Genomic DNA, 18282 nt, shown 5'->3' with positions numbered 1-18282 from the left:
CTTTTATTAGGCTACACCTAAAACTAAGTTATTAATGTTATATGAAAAACAGAGAATGTCTTAAATGTTTCTGTAGTGCCTTTTATCTCTCACTGCACTGCAGCTACACTACTTTGTGTACTTTACATCATTTTTTGTTTTGTTCAATTTTAGCTGGTTTTTAAAGTTATATTATATATGTTATTCTTTCAAATCATATTAATAAGAGTATGTTTTATATTTCGTGTGCCTTGTTGTTACAGCAGTTCCCTTGACAAAGGCTTATTTATCACTAATATGTGACACACATCCATTAAAATAATATATTATTATAATATGCATATTTGCATCAGCCCCAAATGCTCTTCTGAAATGATTAACACACAGTATTTAGGTAAACAACAATAATGGACATGTTTGACAGCAACAGGCAGGCAGCATTTCCCCTGTAAACCACCACCTGGTTTAATTAAGAATTCAATTACACGCCTTTACCTGTGCTCATGTGACCAGGACATACTGCCCACTTCCGCAGTACAGAGTTCCATAATGCCACGCGTTGTTTTTAACGAGCCCTTTCTTGTTGGTTAAAGTAGGCTATTGGGCGAATCGGACCGGTCCTGCAGGTTTGGTCAGAGCAGGTGAGACAGCGGAGGAAGAAGGGCGGGGAGACGCAGCCGGAGCTCTCTACAAGCAGGAAGCAGAGGACAACATGGTGCGGTGACAAAACGCCCGGACACCGACTGAAAACAGGATTCACCGTTTTTATCTATCTGCAAAGGACACGAGTAAGTCCAGCTAGACATACATTTACCTGTGTGTGCGTCTGCGTGTTTTGCTCTGAGTTTTTAGCTTCAGTAGTATTTAAAATCCCCTGAGAGCAGCAGGTCACCTGGGCGGCTGCTGCTCAAATCACCTTTCCTCTCTTCATTTTGAGACTTCATATATTACCACACCAATTCATAACGACCCAACAGGTCAGATATGACGAAAACACAAAGTTACACAAACTTTGGGCTTTTACTATTAATCTTTCTCTTTCTTCTGATAATCTTGTGTCTTACCGTGGTGACAAAACATATCATTTGTCAAAAAGTAATACTCTGTATAGGATCTTTGTTTTTGCGCTTTCGGTTTACTTTGAAAGGGAGGACAGCATTGTTTTAATCACTCTCAGTGTTCATCATTCACCATCTGTGGGCTGGGTGGGTGGCTGGACACATTTACGCTGGAAAGGGACTTGGAGTTCAATATTTTACATGGGTGGAGGTAAAACCACCTCAGCCTATTAAACCAGAAAAAGTAGGCTTTAATAGTGAAGGCCATCAAAATCTGCCACCAGTGGTTCCCAAACTGGCAGTCACTCTACAATGGGTTTAAAGATGATAAAACAGGATAAGAAAGTAGAAAAGTATTTAAAATATCATGAATATAATTTCTGCTACATAAAATCCTGTTTAATTTTCTTGTAGTCTTTCCTCTGTTCCCTAAGGCCAAAATGTTTGTTTGGAGGCACTGTCACAATGGTGACATTTGTAGACTAAAGTGTCTATGGTGCACTTCATATTTGATTATTAATGCATAGATATTTCCAGAAGTAGTCTTAGTTTTGTCCCACCTAAAAACAATTAACCCTTACCCTTCAGGTGCTCCATATGTATGGGATTTTTGCAGAAGTATAGAAGTATAATTTCAGTTATCTTTAAGCCACCCTTTTTTTTCCCTTTTTTTTTTTTGAATAATAATAAAGTGGCATTCCACCCAAAATCAATTTTGTGAGTTTGAGAACTCCTTTAAAAATTCATAAAATTGTAACACTCAAACCATCCTTTGGACTTCCAGTACTTTATTTCTGCTGTGAAAACATTAGTCCCAGTTTGTCCTGTCTAGGATAGCCTTTTTTTTAACTGACATGAATCAACACTGACAACAATTACAGCTGCTGTTTTCTGTTCAAAAGCAAACTACAAACTTTTTTTACAGCCACCTCTTTGTCTGAGGGAGATACATGTATGATACTGGGCGCAGTGTCAATTTAACTAATCACAACATACATTTAGCCTGGAAGACTTCCAGGTCGGCTGTAAAACACACCTACATACTCTGAGGTGGTGTGTCAACACAGAGTCAGATCCTGGACGCATGTGTCCAACCAGCCTGGGTGTTTTTCCATAAACAAGCAACGAATCTCGTTTGCAGACGAAGCAAGTTTGAGTCTTTTGATTAGGGAAATGTTTGCCTCCTTATGGAAATGGTTGACCTTGTCTGAGGATTTGAATTGTGACTTGAAATGCAAATAGATTGAAGGTTTAGCTGAGGTAAAGACATCATGGCAGCTGTTTTAAATCTTCATCTGTATATTTTCCATGCTGATGGCCTCGCAGGTTGAAGTTTGAAAGTTTCTTTATTGTACATGTTGTTGAAGGAGCTCCGTTTCTATTAAGGATCTGTGTGAACATCCTTAACAAGACTTTTGTACAAAGTGTTCCTCAAATGTTTTAAATTCATTAAATCTTGGAGCCATGATTCTTCTCATGTTAACCAACACCAAAAATGGAATACTGTGAAACTTCCATGGCTAATCTTAGAGATGAATGCCAGATTCTTTAACTTTGACACTGTGCTATTTGACGTGAAAGCCTATCTAGGAAGTGATGAGATGCTGTACGAGCATGAATGTGTAAATTAAGGTGAAATCTATGAACCCCTTAAATTCTACATAATTCGTCCATCAAGGGCTTAAGGTTTCTTTTTTAAAAAGACCCGCAAAAAAATTTGTTCCTTTTTATTTGACCAATCAGGCAGGCTGTCTTTCATGTGGCCCTGTCTGTATACGTTTCACCATGGTAACATATTAGGCAGCATATATCTGGGGATGCATGTTATGCTATATGGCTTGCACTCCATAGCGCTAGACCAGGGGGTGCTCAGTGTTTTTAAGGGGTTTTGGTTTTCACTTTTTCAAATGAATTCATGTACTCTGGCTAGATTAAGGTGTATGGTAGAGATTTTTGTTTTGTTAGTAGGGCATGAGAATGTTAAGAGACCCGATTAAATACATACCAGTGTTTTAAAAAAGAAAAAAAGAGAAACCCACTCACTCATATGTGCGAAATAGGCAAAGTAGGAGGCAAATTCAACTGACTACATAGAGGATGATGTTAGTGTGCGACTGGCTTTAGACTGAGATAAGAAAAGTCAACAAAGGCAAAAGCAAATCTAGAGAACCTCAGGGTTGTGCGCTGTGATAGCATTTGCTCTTATTACTTCAATTGTCAAAAGTCAGGTCCATTTTCACGAGCAGAACTCGACTTCAAACACAAGTGGTGGCTGCTTGGTTCGTTTACTACTTAGTTCTTACTGCTGCTTAGTTGCGAGGATTTTAAGGTGGCAGTTAATATCTATGTGTGTGAAATTATATAATTTGCTTGTGAACATATTTTATTGTACTCGCAACATGACACAAATCTGAAGTCTAAAATAGACATCGTACAGCAGTTTACAATACTGTGGAACGGGATTTTACAACTCTGGTAAGTTATCGCAGTGATAATTATTTTATCCTCCATCGACCATGACTACAATGTAGAAAGTAGGAAATACCCAATCCATGTTAAAATGCCCAAAATCAATAGTTTTAACTATAAATAACAATGTATCAAATGACAATGTGAAAACAATGTGATTGTGAAAGGGGTTGCTCATAGTGATGAAATTACAGAGAATTTGTCACCTGTTTTTGCAGCGCCCATCTGCTTTTACAGGGCTTTTCATTAGGCCTGCAACCGACTAAAGATTTTACTAGTTGACTAGTAGTAGCATGTTTCTGATATTAATTTAGTTAATATTTTTTGGGGGGGGCATCAGAAAATGGTTTGAGTTTCAGGGCTAAGAAAGAATGTTTTAAGTAACATTGTCAACGCTGATCCGAACAACCAGCACGGAGACCGAAGAGTTTGTTAATTTATTTCATTACAGTTCAACATTGTCTCTTCCTGGTCTCCTTTAACTTTACACTGCCTAGCACCAAAGATAGGTTAGCATGGTAAATTTAACCTTCACTGATACTTACCTACAGATAGGTCTAATAGGTGATTTACAGTCTTGCAAAAATAAACATTAACTTAGAAAAAAAGACTTCAGTTTTGTATTTTTGTACTCACCAGATGAAATGTTTTTCCTACTGGCAAAACTGATTGGCTCAGGGAGATTTTCAACTGCAGGCTCGATGACGGGGCTGCACCACTGTGTAGTGTTTTCATGATACTTTTGCTTTGATACGATACCAAGTTTAGTATCACAATACTCGATACCCAAACGATATTTGAAACTAAAACGGTACTGATTTATACTCAATACTTTTGAATTAATTGAAGGGTGAAAACGAAAGTTGGTAGACTTGGGGCGGGGATGGGGACTCGAGTTAGAGACTCAGACTCGAGTGTGACTTAAGTCGCACACACAGTGACTTCAGACTCGACTTGAGACTCGTCCTCAAAAGACTTCAGACTCGACTCGGACTCGAGGTGCGGGACTCGTGAACAATGTTTATTTTTAGTTGTTGACTTAGTAGTTTAAGCTGTCATTGATTACATGTAAGTTAAAAACAGGTTACAGCTTTATTGTTGAACATGTAACAGTTTTATTTAGTTAACTTTACACTGGGTTTGAAAATCAACAGGGTTTATTGACTTGCAGTAGTTAAGCTTATAATAACTCATTAATTAAGTTAAAAACAGGTTACAGGTTTATTGTTGATTATGCAACGTCACAGTTTTATTTAGTTAACGTTACACTGGGTTTAAGAGTCTGGTGAGTGTGTTGACTTACAGTATTTAATAAGCTGTCAGTAATTGCATTGCACATTACATGGTTGTGCTCTGTAAATGAAAAACAGGTTACAGTTTTCAGAATTTACAGAATTCCTTAAAGCTCTGCAGTTTTTATAAACAACCTGGACTGAATGCAGCAGGTGATCCAACATTCGTAATAACCACGAGAGACTTGAGACTTGACTTGGACTCTTGCTCAGAGACTTGCGAGCATCTCTGACTTGAGGTTGATTGCATGGTGGTTTCACTTGAACACTGTAATTAAAACAAGAGCACCCGAAAAGACACATGGATAAACTGTACAGTAAGGTGTTGTAAAACACAGTGTGTACAAAATGAAACAATCAAATCTTAACTAGGGGCCTATTTAATTTTAATTTCATACATATCAGGGCAAATTGCTAATCTATGGTTATATATATTAGGTGAAATCTTAATACACAATGTATTATAGACTTGCTCAGTGCTGTTTGATTCTGTAGAGCCACCATAGTTTAGATGTCACATGTGACGTCTAAACTATGGTGGCTCTAGCCCTATGTTATTTAGCTATTTAACCATTTTAAAAAGCACCAAAATGAGAGCCCCAAATAACTGTAGCTTTGATAAATTTGTCGTTTTGGAACTTACATTTTCTAATATGCTTGTCATGCTATTTACAATACAGGGTAGGCCCGACATGGATACGCTATGCTACAGATGTGCTATGGATCTCGTATATTATAGCAACTCATCACTATCGTGCCAGCTGGCTAGCCACTTTTGCTAACCTGTTGTGTTTAGATATAGTGTGTAGATATAGAACAGGAGAGTGGTGGATAAGCTTGTGGCTTGTGCTGATCTACATGCAGAGTCACTGTATTAAGTGGCAGTCCAGCAGAGAACAGGCAGCTATTGTTCCTTTTGTTTTCCACCTGTGTGTTACAGTTATCAACTCAAACAGATTCCCCTCAGGGGCTGCAGAAACCCAACTCTGCATTAATCTGACTGATAACATCTGTTCTCACCCGGGCTGGGATGCTCAGCCACAGACAAATACTTGGCATTCCCCTCTGCTGTAACCTAGACCTGTCACATCAAGAACTCAAGTGAAATTCTGTGTTACACTTTTCTTAAGCTTGCATCTTGCTCCCATAAATGATCACTTTAAGAAGGCCTATTCATTTGTTCCATTTGCCAAGGAGATTTTTTTTTTCTGTTCCATTTGTCAGTTTAGCAGGTGATCTTAATAACTGTCTCTCAGATTTCAGTGAAATTTTGTTCAAAATTCAGCCACAGAAAAAAACAGATGACTAGATTTTGTGGATCAGAACTCAACAGGGCCATAATGTGGTAATTTTTATAACTGTACTTTTTTTTTTTTTTCAGTCATTAGAAGCAAAAATCATTTTGTCCTGCATTAACTGGGTGAACACAACTGTGTCCATCTAGGCTATGCTCTTGTTGTTTGTAATGTAGCCTATATTCTGTCATTTTCACATTTTCCTTTTCTTTTTTTCCCCACGTTCCTTTTCTTTTTCTCATATGTAGTACAGTGCGTATTTGATTTAAAAGAAGAGAGGTTGTTTTAAAAATGTTTCTTAAGACGGTTTTACTATTTAACAGGAAATTTCTTAATTCAGTCCTGGAAGAAATGTTTCTGGGAAAGCAGGGTTTCTGGCGTATGTGTGTGCCTTGGCAAACTTAGACGATACTATGTATTGAAACAAAGACATATTTATATTTCCAAGCCTCCATATCATGCAACTGTCATAAGTAAATACAAGGCGACCCGACCCTGGATAAGTGGATGAAGGTGGATGGATGGAAATACATCCTGGATATAAAAGACACCAAACTAAAATGTAATCGCAGTTAAATTTATAAAAATAAAAAGGTTAAACAATTTATAAACAAAACATACTAACAGGCTCAAACATGACGTGCCCTCTCTCCTGCTGACAGCCATTTAATAAAATAATGTACACGGAGCAGCAAGTCCTCTATCCTGATTGACAGGTCGCCATGGTAGCAACATGTCAATCACAAGGTGGTCCCGTCCTAAAGCATGCGCTGCTTTCTGGTTTATTTCCCCCTAAACGGGACCGAATTTTACTAAATGAATATCATGCTGTGTTGAAGACTGGAAGCCAGCTCCTTAGACCATAAACTCATTATGAAAGTGTTTACTGACAGAGGTAATAATTCAGCTGAGAAGTAGCAACATTTTACCATCATTTCTAATGGAACCGGACTTCTTTTTGCAACCAGCGGACTCGCCTCCCTGCTGGCCGTTAGAGAGCTTGATTAAGATTAAAGAAATAACTTTTGACAACCAATCGTCACGTCACTACAACCCTTGATTGGATAATGGTGCACATTAAGAACTGCATTATGTTGAGTTTCTAATGCGATTGTTTTTGTTTTTTTTCTGGTTTTGGTTTTTTTAATACTAATGTGGCCAGTAAGTTGCTAGTTCAACAGTCCTGACGTTACTTTTTACTGGCCCCGGGCGTTGTATGTATAATCCTTAAGGTTTACACACTGAATTTGTGTTTTTAAAAAAAAAAAACTTTTTCCCTTAATTTAAGTCAAAAAGTAAGACTGTTTGGATATTTTAGATTCATTATAACTCCAAAATCCATAACTCTAAATATTAGAATAATGTATAATACAGAAATGTCGACCTTCTGAAAAGGTTCATTTATGGACTTGGTCGGAGCTCTTTTTGCACAAATTATGGCATCAGTGCAGCGTGGCATGGAGGTAATCGGCCTGTGACACTACTGAGGTGTTATGGAAGCCCAGGTTGCTTTGATGGCGGCCTTCAGCTCGCCCGTATTGTCGGTCTGGTGTCTCTCACGTTCCTCTTGACATTACCTCATAGATTCTCTATGGGGTTCAGGTCAGCCCAGCTGGCTGACCAATCGAGCACAGTAATACCATGGTCAGCAAACCAGTTACTAGTTGTTTTGGCACTGTGGGCAGGTGCCAAGTCCTGCAGGAAAAGGAAATCAGCATCTGCATGAAGCTTGTCAGCAGACATAAGCATGCAGTGCTCTAAAATCTCAGATGGCTGCATTGACTCTGGATTTGATTAAACACAGTGGACCAACACCAGCAGATGACATGGCACCCCAAATCATCACTGACTGGGAAAACTTCACACTGGATTTCAAGCAACTTGGATTCTGTGTCTCTCCACTCGTCCCCCAGACCTTTTAATTTATGAATGAAAAGTAAAATTCACTTTCAATTGAAAAGAGGACTGTGGACCACTGAGTAAAGCCCAGTTCTGTTCCTCCTTAGCCCAGGGAAGATGCTTCTGACGTTGTCTCTGGTTCCGGAGTGGCTTGACACTAGGAATGTGACACATGTAGCTCATTTCCTGGACACGTCTGTGCCTGGTGGCTCTTGATACATTGACTCCAGCCTCAGTCCACTCCCCCGAAGTTCTTGAGTCGGCTTTGCTTGGCAAACCTCTCAAGGCTGCAGTCATCCCTTTTGCTTGTGCAAATTTTCCTATCGCACTTTAACCTTCCAGTCAACTATTCAAGTCAACATTTCTGTATTATACGTTCTTTATTCTAATATTTTGAGATATGGGTTTTTGATTTCCTTGAGCTGTAAGCCGTGATCAAGATTAAATACACCTGGAAAAACCTCATAGTTCACTTCATTTGAAATGAATCTAAAATAGTTTCCCTTCAGTATTTAAATTATGGTTCAGAGGAAGTGATGCAAGCACTTCAAATGTACTGTTTGTAATCTAATTGATAAGCCCACCTCAATGCAATCTTGCAAAATGTACGGTCACTTTCTTCCATAGGTGCAACTAAAACACGATTCATTTAAATGACTGTGACCGGCCGATGTTTTGGGGGCGTCCTGTGTAGTTAGTGGATATTCGGGTAACGAAAGACTTCCTTTTCTGTGCTCTGGGCATTGTTTACAGTCCATTTATCAATGTGGTAACGCATCGCTTAGGGTTCAGAGATTAATAAAGTTTGGCGTCGGATGATAGCCGATGGGTTCTGAGATTGCATTTCCATTTTATAGAGGTTATTGAACAGCTGACGTGTTCATCAATAATGATGAAAAATCTATTTTTTATAACACTTTTGGTGTACTAGACTATTACTAATATACACATACTTTCAATTTTGAGTTTAACAGAAACGGGTAAATAGATTTAAATGAAATCCAAAAAGTAAAACAATATTTAAAGAATTTCTGGACAATTGATTTGTTTTCTTTACAGGATTCAGTGTTTCAGCTAGAAACTCTGGCAGCCATTAACAGGAAAGGAATATCTACAGATCCCGAGTGGTTTGGTCACAAGCAGAGAAACAAAGTCTCCTTATGTTTTGTAGTGTTTTTCTGAAGCCACCTCCTCTCCTCAGCTGTCTGCGCTAGAGCTGAACCTCCTCCCTTCTCTCAGGTTTCATTGTTGTTGCTCAGGTATGTTCTCCTCTTTCCCGCTCCTTGAATCCCTCCCCCGTCCTCCCTCCCTGCTCTTAGTAGTTCCCATAGCGACTTGCTGGGACAGACACCAAAATCTGTTTTCCGAGATGGCCGATCCTCGCAGCCCTGCTGTTGTACGTGTGAGATGAGCAGTGAGTTTTGAGCTCTCGGGAGGGGGAACCCAGTGAATTTTCCCCCCGCCCCCCATTATTTCCACATAGACAAAGTAATGTGACTCACAGTTGGAGAACTTCTGTGTCTTGCATCGGCATGCCCCTCTCTGGGTTGAATCATCAGTACAAAATATTAATAACCATGACAGAAAAAAACCTGGCTCATGATTAAAAAGTTGAAGGTACAAGCCTGTGGACATAAAAATTACAGAACGTGTTCATTGATGAGCTTATGTACACTAAATGTGTATGTAACTTAGGATATATACAGGTTTAGATAGGAATACAGAACTGGGGCTAAACCTTTCCAGAACCAGCGGCTCCTCACACTGCACACCACAATTAACAATATCAGGAAAACTAGAAACAAAATGAGCCAAGTTTAAATTTAATAAACTATACAAGTAATGTTTTGAGTATGAACTATACTGCTTCTCACACATTTTGCATGCTGTGTCATTGATAGATAATTGTCTATTTCTCATTTCTTCCTGTCAAACGTCTCTTCACCGGTCAATTTGCTGTCTGAATAACTTGCAAAATTGAATGTTGATAGCCAGCATCAGAGCACTTTGTTTATCATGCCCAGACAATCAGGTTTTATATCCTGACTGGTTATTAAAGAAGTCAGAAGTTGGTTGTTAGTCATGGACTTAAACGTCCTGCCTCAGCTTCACAATAAAATCTCCAGTGGGTTGCAGGTGGAAAGATTTTAATGTGAAGATTACGATTTAAGATGAACTCTGCGATGGACTGATAGACGTTACTCTTCTGCCGGCACAGCCAAAGAGAGCAGATCAGAAAACAATGATGCTGATGTCTGTCTGTTAACTGAGGGTTTAAACATAAATCTGCTGCTCTGACACACAGGAACTCTAAAACTGCTTTTAAAATTGTGTCTTTACTCTCAACTACACTGCCTGCCTGACACCTTGAGCCAGTCAGATTTGTGAGTTTACTGCATCATTACACCTCAATCATTTGAGAGATTAAAATGATTTTTTTTTTTAAAAACGACAGGACAAAGTGTCTTATTTAAACCAAGTATTGAGGTATGTGTCTGACTTCTACATTCCAAGCCAGTTCACCGCAACAAAAATGTTTTGTTGTTTCACGATCAATCTTAATTTGTAATAGTGTGCATGCCTTCAGTGATGACGTGTCTCTAAAAACAGCGTTTGGATGAATGCAGGTGTGACATTGCTTTGATGTGGTGTATTCCTTTGGAATGTTGTTTGTCTGGATGTTGAAGGCTAAAAAAAAACACACTGAACAAACGTATCTTCAGATCAAGTCTGATGTGTTTCTTTTAGTCCAGCTTGACTCAGGCTGTGACAAAACACTATTTATCATCTTGAATTTGGGTAGTGTTCCTCCTCTGGGAAGCAAATATTTAGTCGTATTTTGGGTTAATTGTTCAATGAGCTATAAAGACAATGGTTAATTTGTTTTTTAAATGGTTAGATCGTAGTTTTCAGATGCATCATACTTAACTGAAATACCTGCTGAACATTTCATCTTATTCACGCCAGGATTCCTTCTTATTCTTTCCCTTTCTGTAGTCTTTAAATTTATTGTTTACCTCCCCCATCATTCCCTTTTCATGTGTAGACTTGCGTGACAAGCCAGAGCTCATTCAGTTAAACCACAGGTTCTTTAAATGGGAAGTTTGCTTTAAAAGTGTGTTGAACAGTTGTAGGAGTCCCCTGGCACATTTTATTTGAACTTTACGGTTAGTGCAGAGGTGGCTGGTTTCTGACCTGAACGTGTATATAATGTTTTGCCACTCATCTGGTTTCTGAAATGACCTTTTCTGTGATTACATGAAACACTGGCGACTGGGCCGGCTGGTATTCAGTGTGAATGAGTGGTACTAAATGTTAATTTTATGATTTTAAGAACAGGCTAACAGAAGCTTTGAAACTTAATTTTCATGTCAAACACACAGGAATTTATTTTTGTACGGCTCACATTAAAATAGGTACTGGACAAAATAATAGAAACACCTGAAACCTGTGAAAGGTGCAAAATCTATGCAGTGATGAAATGAAAGAATAGACAGATATAGAGGGGGGGGAAATTATTTGGTTAGAATAGTCCAGACTAAAAATGAGTGCCTCTCCATTTGACAAATTTAAGTCCTGCTAGTCCCTTTCCGGCCCTGTTGAGCGTTTTCGTGTTTGTTTAGTTCTCGTAAACCAGTCTAATGAACCTGATCAGCTGTGCTAATGGACTCCTCCACCACATTAAACATTAAGACGATGGGAAGGATGAGGAGATGTTGGCCGAATGTTGCAGGGATTTCCAACGGGACAGCGGATAGGTTACATTGTGAGATTCACACGTTGTCGTTGTTGTCCGAACAGAGATCAAAGATGATCATTCAACAGTCTAACAGTTACTACTTTATCTCCAAAACAAACCATTTTAACGGGACATACAGGTGTATGCTATACATGTAAATTTACTCTTTCTCCTTCTCCTGGTTTTTATATAGAAAGTGGGCAAAATACTGTTAATAGGCAATAGACAAACTGCCCTCTGTATGTGGATTACTCTTGGTTAACCGAAGATTTATGAAAATCTGTCAACAGTTACCAGCACCTTATTTTTCCCAGAACAAATTCAAGGGGGGATAATAACACAATGAAGGAATGGTGTGTGTGTGTGTGTGTGTGTGTGTGTGTGTGTGTGTGATGGCACATGTACCCTAATGGAAAAAGTTTGGCTTAATGACTTGGTTTAATAGACGCTGGACAACAACGGAGCTCTATGGCACAGGGGAATAAGAGGAATCTGATTACACACACAATCCAGGTTGATGGGATACATTCGTTTTTGTTCATAGGATTTGTTGTTTGTCTGTCATTATCCTTATTTAAATACACTTTTTAAAAAAAAGAATGAGAATACGTGTGCTTGTGGCAGATTCTGCTATGAATGATGACTTCTTCATAAAACATCTTGACATTTTTGAGGTTCATCCTGCTTTTCCAGTCATACCATCCCGGAATCAAACATGTTGGAAAACCTGATCAAAAGTTAACATGGGAGCGTGGTTTCTGCATTATAAATGTAGCCGTGTTAAGAGAGTTTCTGTCAGTCCTTTTAATGTGAAACAGGACACCAGGTTTCCTGTTCACTCTGACACGTCTAATGTCAGCTCCCTTCTGTGTCTTTTGTGGTTTCTTTGACCTATTCAATGTTCCATATCAATTGCATTTGTGTATATAAAAGACACATAGTGTACATAAAGCTGTTATTTTTCGGTTCGATTTTTATTTAATGTGTATTTTATTATGTTTTACTGTGTCGTATCGGGAGCTGCTGTGACAAGTGAATTTCCCCACTGTGGGATCAGTGAAGTCTATCTTATCTGAAAACAGCTGATTAAAGCTTGCGTAAACTGTAATGAGTCCTGCGTTGGAAGTGACGACGATCAGGAGGGTGCGGTCACATTCTGCATATGTATACATAAACACCAACTACGTGACTCCTGAACACACAAACACACGCAACATCACCCCACACACACATCAGGTGGTTTGGTGGAAACCCGGTGGTTAAATCTGACAGTAAACCTCAACTGCAGCTCTTATATTATATTTCTGTATTTGTTCAGTGAGTATTGGTGGCTGGACACAACACATCAAAGTTAATGTTCAGTTTTGATTACATGAATTTCTTCTAATTTTAAATGCTCTTAATTATTTTCATCTATTGAGGCATGTAACTGATCCATCAGCTGTAGCCAGACGTGCAGATTAATTTTATAACCGCTGGCCGAAATGATCTTTCTCCTTTCCGGATATATCTGCATTGTGCTGTCTTTGCTCCTACTTGGCAGGCTGATCTTGCGGGACACACTTTTGTTCCTTTTTAAAAGTGCAAAGTCTTGGTGCGTCATTTCTGAACGTGTTAGACTTGATTTCTGCATTATTGCAGCTAGTCAGTCTGATCTCAGTCTAATCAGTCTGTCTTTTGTCTTGGCATTAGCTTCTCTTCACTTCTTCCTTCCTCCTGTGAGCATTTGAGGCGTGATGTTGATTTCATATGTTTAATCTGAACCTCATGTTGGTGCATACAAAGTCTGACGACGGACCAGCCGACAGCTTGACATTGACACAGGAACCCCTCCCCCATTTGTGATGTAAATGCTGTAAAAATATGAACCATGCGTATTTTGATTGGTCAAATTAAAACTGTTGTTCTTTCTCAGATACCTGAGGCACAAAGATGAGTCGGCAACGCGTAGACTCCCAGGGTTCCCTGGGGCCCGACGATGAGGTCATGCCGTACAGTGATGATGAAACGGATGACGAATTGCAAGCCAGCTCTGAAGAGGAACCAGAGGAACCAGAAGAGGTGCCAGGAGTCCCGCATCCACCAGTGGATGTTAAACATGGTAAACACCTTTTATTACTCCTTTATGCACCTTTTGTGTAGTTTTAGATCTTCCAGCAGGGATCTCTGTCTGCATCTAGGCTTAGAACTCAAGAGGACAGAGCTTTTTCTGTCAGGAAGGCTCTGGAATGACCTGCCAGAGGAAACTAGGCTTAGAGTCAGTGTATAATGTCTAAAAATACAGTTATTGTTATATACCACGAATGACATACATTCTATTTTTAATTTACTTTATTTTGAGAAGTCCCTTTCTTCTAAGTCATCTTTCCCAGAGTCCGATGAGAAGTTTCATTTTTGTGCATCTAGTACAGAGCGGGGTCAAGGATATGTTTAGCCTAGCTTAGCCCAAAGAGTGAAAACAGGCGGAAAATGCTAGCTTAGCTCCGTCAAAAGAGACAAAATATACCTGATTTACATGAGGTATATTCCTTGTAAAGGAGTCACAAAAACACTTATTATTTATTCTGTAGTTTACACATTACATTTTTGTTAAGGAAAGATATTTTTGAATGTTTTCTTTTCAGAGATGGGATGGAAGGTGAAAGCCAACGACCGACCTTATCACAACCTGCCAGAGTTTAAGAAAAAAGTATTCCTCTGCATCAAGAAGAGCCGATACTCTGTAAGTTCAACTGTTTACATAAAACTATTTGATGTCCTCGCCTGAAGCGTGCCTTTATTCTCCCACCTTGTTGGTCCTGGTAGAAACTTATCCTGAGCATATAGACCCGGGCATGGCTGACACACCCTGGACAAGGAGCAGGACGAGTGTGTATTATGTTTTAAATGAACTATTCATCATGCCCTTTATTTTTCAAATCATCCCACAGTCAGTCTCTTTCTTCAAGGCTGTCATTGGACGTTTAAAGCAACTCTGAAGTCTGATGTTCAAAGACTGGAGACGAGCACAGCATTCAAGAGTTGTACTGATGATAAAAATTCACACTTGCAAAACAAACACTAACTAAAAACTAAGCTTTTGTCCGTGTGATCCTCAAAATTTCCAACAAGCACTTGAATTTCCCTACAAGGAAGTGTTTCAAAATGACTCTTTAACCTAAATAAGATCCTGTGTACAAAGGGCATCAGAAAGCATTAACTGACCTCATACTGTACATGTCTGTGAGGGGCGAAATTGGTGTAAAACATTTATCCCAGGTTCATGGATGAGTGCGATGTACAACACCAACAAGGAAGTCTGCTATGCTAATTTGATAGCTAATTTGATTTTCCTTGTCTGCTTCCTCCTGATGTCGCCTGTCTGTTTCTGCTGAGTCATTTCTGACTCCCATCAGGTCTCAAGTTTCAATGTATTAGTGGATAGCCCCTTCAGATGCAGCATCTCGTTTTCAAGACGGTCCAAAAAAACATGCATACATAACACAACAGCAATAAATAAAAATAATAACAGATACAGATAGACAGAATAAATACTCATGAGCGAGTCATGTTGTAAATATGTTGTATTTATGCTTTGGGGGTTCTTTTATGTCGTAAACTAGTTTTGAATGAAGATGAAAGATGAGATAATGTGGAAGCATGTGAATGAATGACAACCAGGTGTTGATTTAGTGGAGAGCTTTCACTAGATTATGGCTTTTCTTGGATTCTGTTCATTTTTGGTTAATCAACTGTTTTGTTAAGTTAGTCTGTCTGACACATGGAAGAAATCGTTTGAAATACTTTCTGTATAATTTAAAACTCTAGCTGACTGGGGAAATGCAGAAACTTGCTGGTGTGAACAGTAAGTATTTTTCTGTCTGAAGCTTTGTGTCGTCAGTCTTTGTGAAGGCTGAAACCTGATTATCCACCTGAGCCAACGTGTCTCTCACTAATCGGCACATTAGACACAGCAATACAATACTATACTGGGACTGAAGCCGGAACATGTTAGAAACAGTAATCTAGAGTCCTAGATGTAATGATGTTGGAGAGAAAGTAAAAGAAAGGTGATGAATGTTTGTCCTAACTGGTCAGAGTTCAAATGGTTATCTGTAATGAAATGCTGCTCTATATCATTACTGGCATCCACACAAACTGGCCCATTGTCTGTACAGTCAACCAGGACACTGACTATTAAGTTGAAACTACTTATTCTTGTTAGTTCTTAAATTGTTTCCTTAAAGTAATGCTCTAGCCCCAGCCTCTGCCTATATAGCTTTGGTCTGGGAGTGTCTTTACTGGTTTGTTTTGGGCCCCTTACATTTATTCATTTAGCTGACACTTTTATCCAAAGCGACTTACAATTGCTATGTATGTCAGAGGTCGCACGCCTCTGGAGCAACTAGGGGCTGAGTGTCTTGCTCAGGGACACATTGGTGGGTCACAGTGGGGAGTTGAACCTGAGTCTCCCACACATCTTATCCACTGCTCCATCACCACCCCAACACCCCTTAATTATAATGAAGGGACATCTTAATGCAACAGCGTCCAATGATCTATCGATAATGTTCCCCCAACTCTGGGTTAACTGTTTGTGTTTGGCCCTTTTTCTGTTTGAACATGACAATGTCCCCGTGCACAAAGCCAGATCCATAAAGAAATAGTTTTCCCAATTTGTGGGTCTGGCCTCGACCCTATCCAACACCTTTGGGATCAAGTGGAACGCTGACAGGCCAAACAGACAGCACAGATATGGAGGTTATTCTGTGAAATAAACAGGGAAGTGCTCTCCACTGAGTGGAGACCAGGCTATTCTCTGCTTAAACACAGCACCACCTCAGTACTGATACCGTGATAACTGGTGTGATGCATGCTGATTCATGGTGAATACAGGACTAACTGCTGTCTTTAAGGCCAGTTATCTTTGACAGTTCTGAATAATGTTTTACATTTTCCATCCTTAGATGCTTTGCTTTCTGGACATTCTTTTAACTATAAAATAATATATGGCAGACACACTTTGAGCCACTGTTATTTTCAAACGATGCCATGGCTGCTAAGACTCATTGACCAAACTTTCACTTCAAACCTTTAGTATATTTCCAGTACTTTTTTAAAAGTAGTTTTTCAGCACTTAAAGTTGATCGTAGAGATTTATTGTGACAATAATAAATACATTTTTGTAAAACCTGAGTAACTGCTATTAAAGCTTCATTGATTTGGTATTGCAGATGATCCTACATTTCCCATAGTGCAAGTTGTCTTTCCATTAGACCTTTCCTGCCTGGTGAGCGCCCTTCAAGCATCTTTTAAACACTAGACCTCTAGTTTGTAACTGACTGTTTTTTAGCAGAGGTAACCCTGATGACATCACTATGACATAATCTGGGTTAGATTCTCAGAACCTCCTCCAGAGCCCCATGTGGCGTTACGCAACTGTTTTGACTGGATGAATAGCAGTCATAATGACCAGTGAACAGATCACCCCCCGGGGTGCATATGTTCTGCACTTTAACAGCACAGGACCAAATACTAACTAACTTTGGGCTCATCATTGTCTGCTATTTGTTTGTCCTCTGCAGGGAAATGCCATAAAGACGTACAAGTACAATGTTCTCACCTTCCTGCCCTTGAACCTGTATGAGCAGTTTAAGAGAGCTGCCAACCTGTATTTTCTGGCCCTGCTCATCCTACAGGTATGTCTTTAAAAAAAGGAGGAAAAAAAGCAGTCTTTTGATATACAGTGTTATAAAAAACAAGGCCCAATAAGTGCCATAAACAGTTTGTCTGTTTTTCTAGATTATTCCACAAATTACCACTCTGCCCTGGTACACCACTCTGATTCCTCTGGTCGTGGTGCTGGGAGTCACTGCTATCAAAGACCTGGTGGACGATCTGGTAGGACTTCTGTCTCTTGACCACGCACACACTTGCCATAACCACTACATGCCTAAACCTACCGTAACCGCAAACCAAGTGTCAGTCTCTCAGAAATGTAATGATTTACATGATTTATTGGGGACGTGTGTTTGTCCCCTTATGTGTCGCCAAATGTGAGTCCCCCCCACCACTCGCGAGCTCCTCACTCGGGTTGCCGCAGGCTTCCCCCGCCGTCACTTGCGGAGCTCCTCAACTCCGAAAACTACCGTACAGTGGAAAAGGGGCTTAATTTTGGGGAAGTAACCTCTTTAAATAGGTTTTTTTCTTTTAAGTTAGAAACTCCTGGACTTTAATAGCTTCTGTGTTTCAGCTGATTTTCTGCTCATGTTCAAAACTTGTGCACCTTCAGAATCTCTCATGTGTTCTCTTACATGTCAAGAAAGTCATAAGAGAATAACATTATCATTTGATAAGAAGTCTACGTGCCCTTTACTCTGCTGTGCATTACATTATTAATGTGCTGGAAGTAATGTTATCCTGTTCAGACCATTGGACCCACGCAGTTTGAGACTGCATGTGCAACTGAAAGTAACTGAAACACTTGATCAGACAGAAATCTCACCACAAATCCACATTTAATTCATCAGCTCTGATAAAGTGCAGCTCGCTGTCCAAAACAGATGTTTATG

The 18282-nt window shown here is 39.4% G+C and overlaps 1 protein-coding gene across 1 annotated transcript in view; it reads left to right on the top strand.

Moving 5' to 3' along the window:
* Nucleotides 1–527: 527 nt before the first annotated feature.
* The window catches only part of atp8b1 (ATPase phospholipid transporting 8B1), a 37599-nt gene continuing 19844 nt past the window's right edge, over nt 528–18282 (top strand). Inside the window, exons 1-5 of the mRNA XM_038733521.1 lie at nt 528–767; nt 13647–13832; nt 14356–14453; nt 17296–17409; nt 17513–17611. Coding sequence (XP_038589449.1) covers nt 13664–13832; nt 14356–14453; nt 17296–17409; nt 17513–17611 — 480 coding nt within the window. The 5' untranslated portion in view covers nt 528–767; nt 13647–13663. The remainder of the gene's footprint in view (nt 768–13646; nt 13833–14355; nt 14454–17295; nt 17410–17512; nt 17612–18282) is intronic.

The sequence above is a fragment of the Micropterus salmoides genome, unplaced genomic scaffold (assembly GCF_014851395.1).
Source record: "Micropterus salmoides isolate LMB-PRFRI ecotype aquatic unplaced genomic scaffold, ASM1485139v1 Ms_hic_scaffold_20, whole genome shotgun sequence".
Classification (NCBI taxonomy): Eukaryota; Metazoa; Chordata; class Actinopteri; order Centrarchiformes; family Centrarchidae; genus Micropterus; species Micropterus salmoides.
The sequence above is the reverse complement of the archived record's forward strand: the minus strand, read 5'-3'. Positions and strand labels throughout refer to the sequence as shown.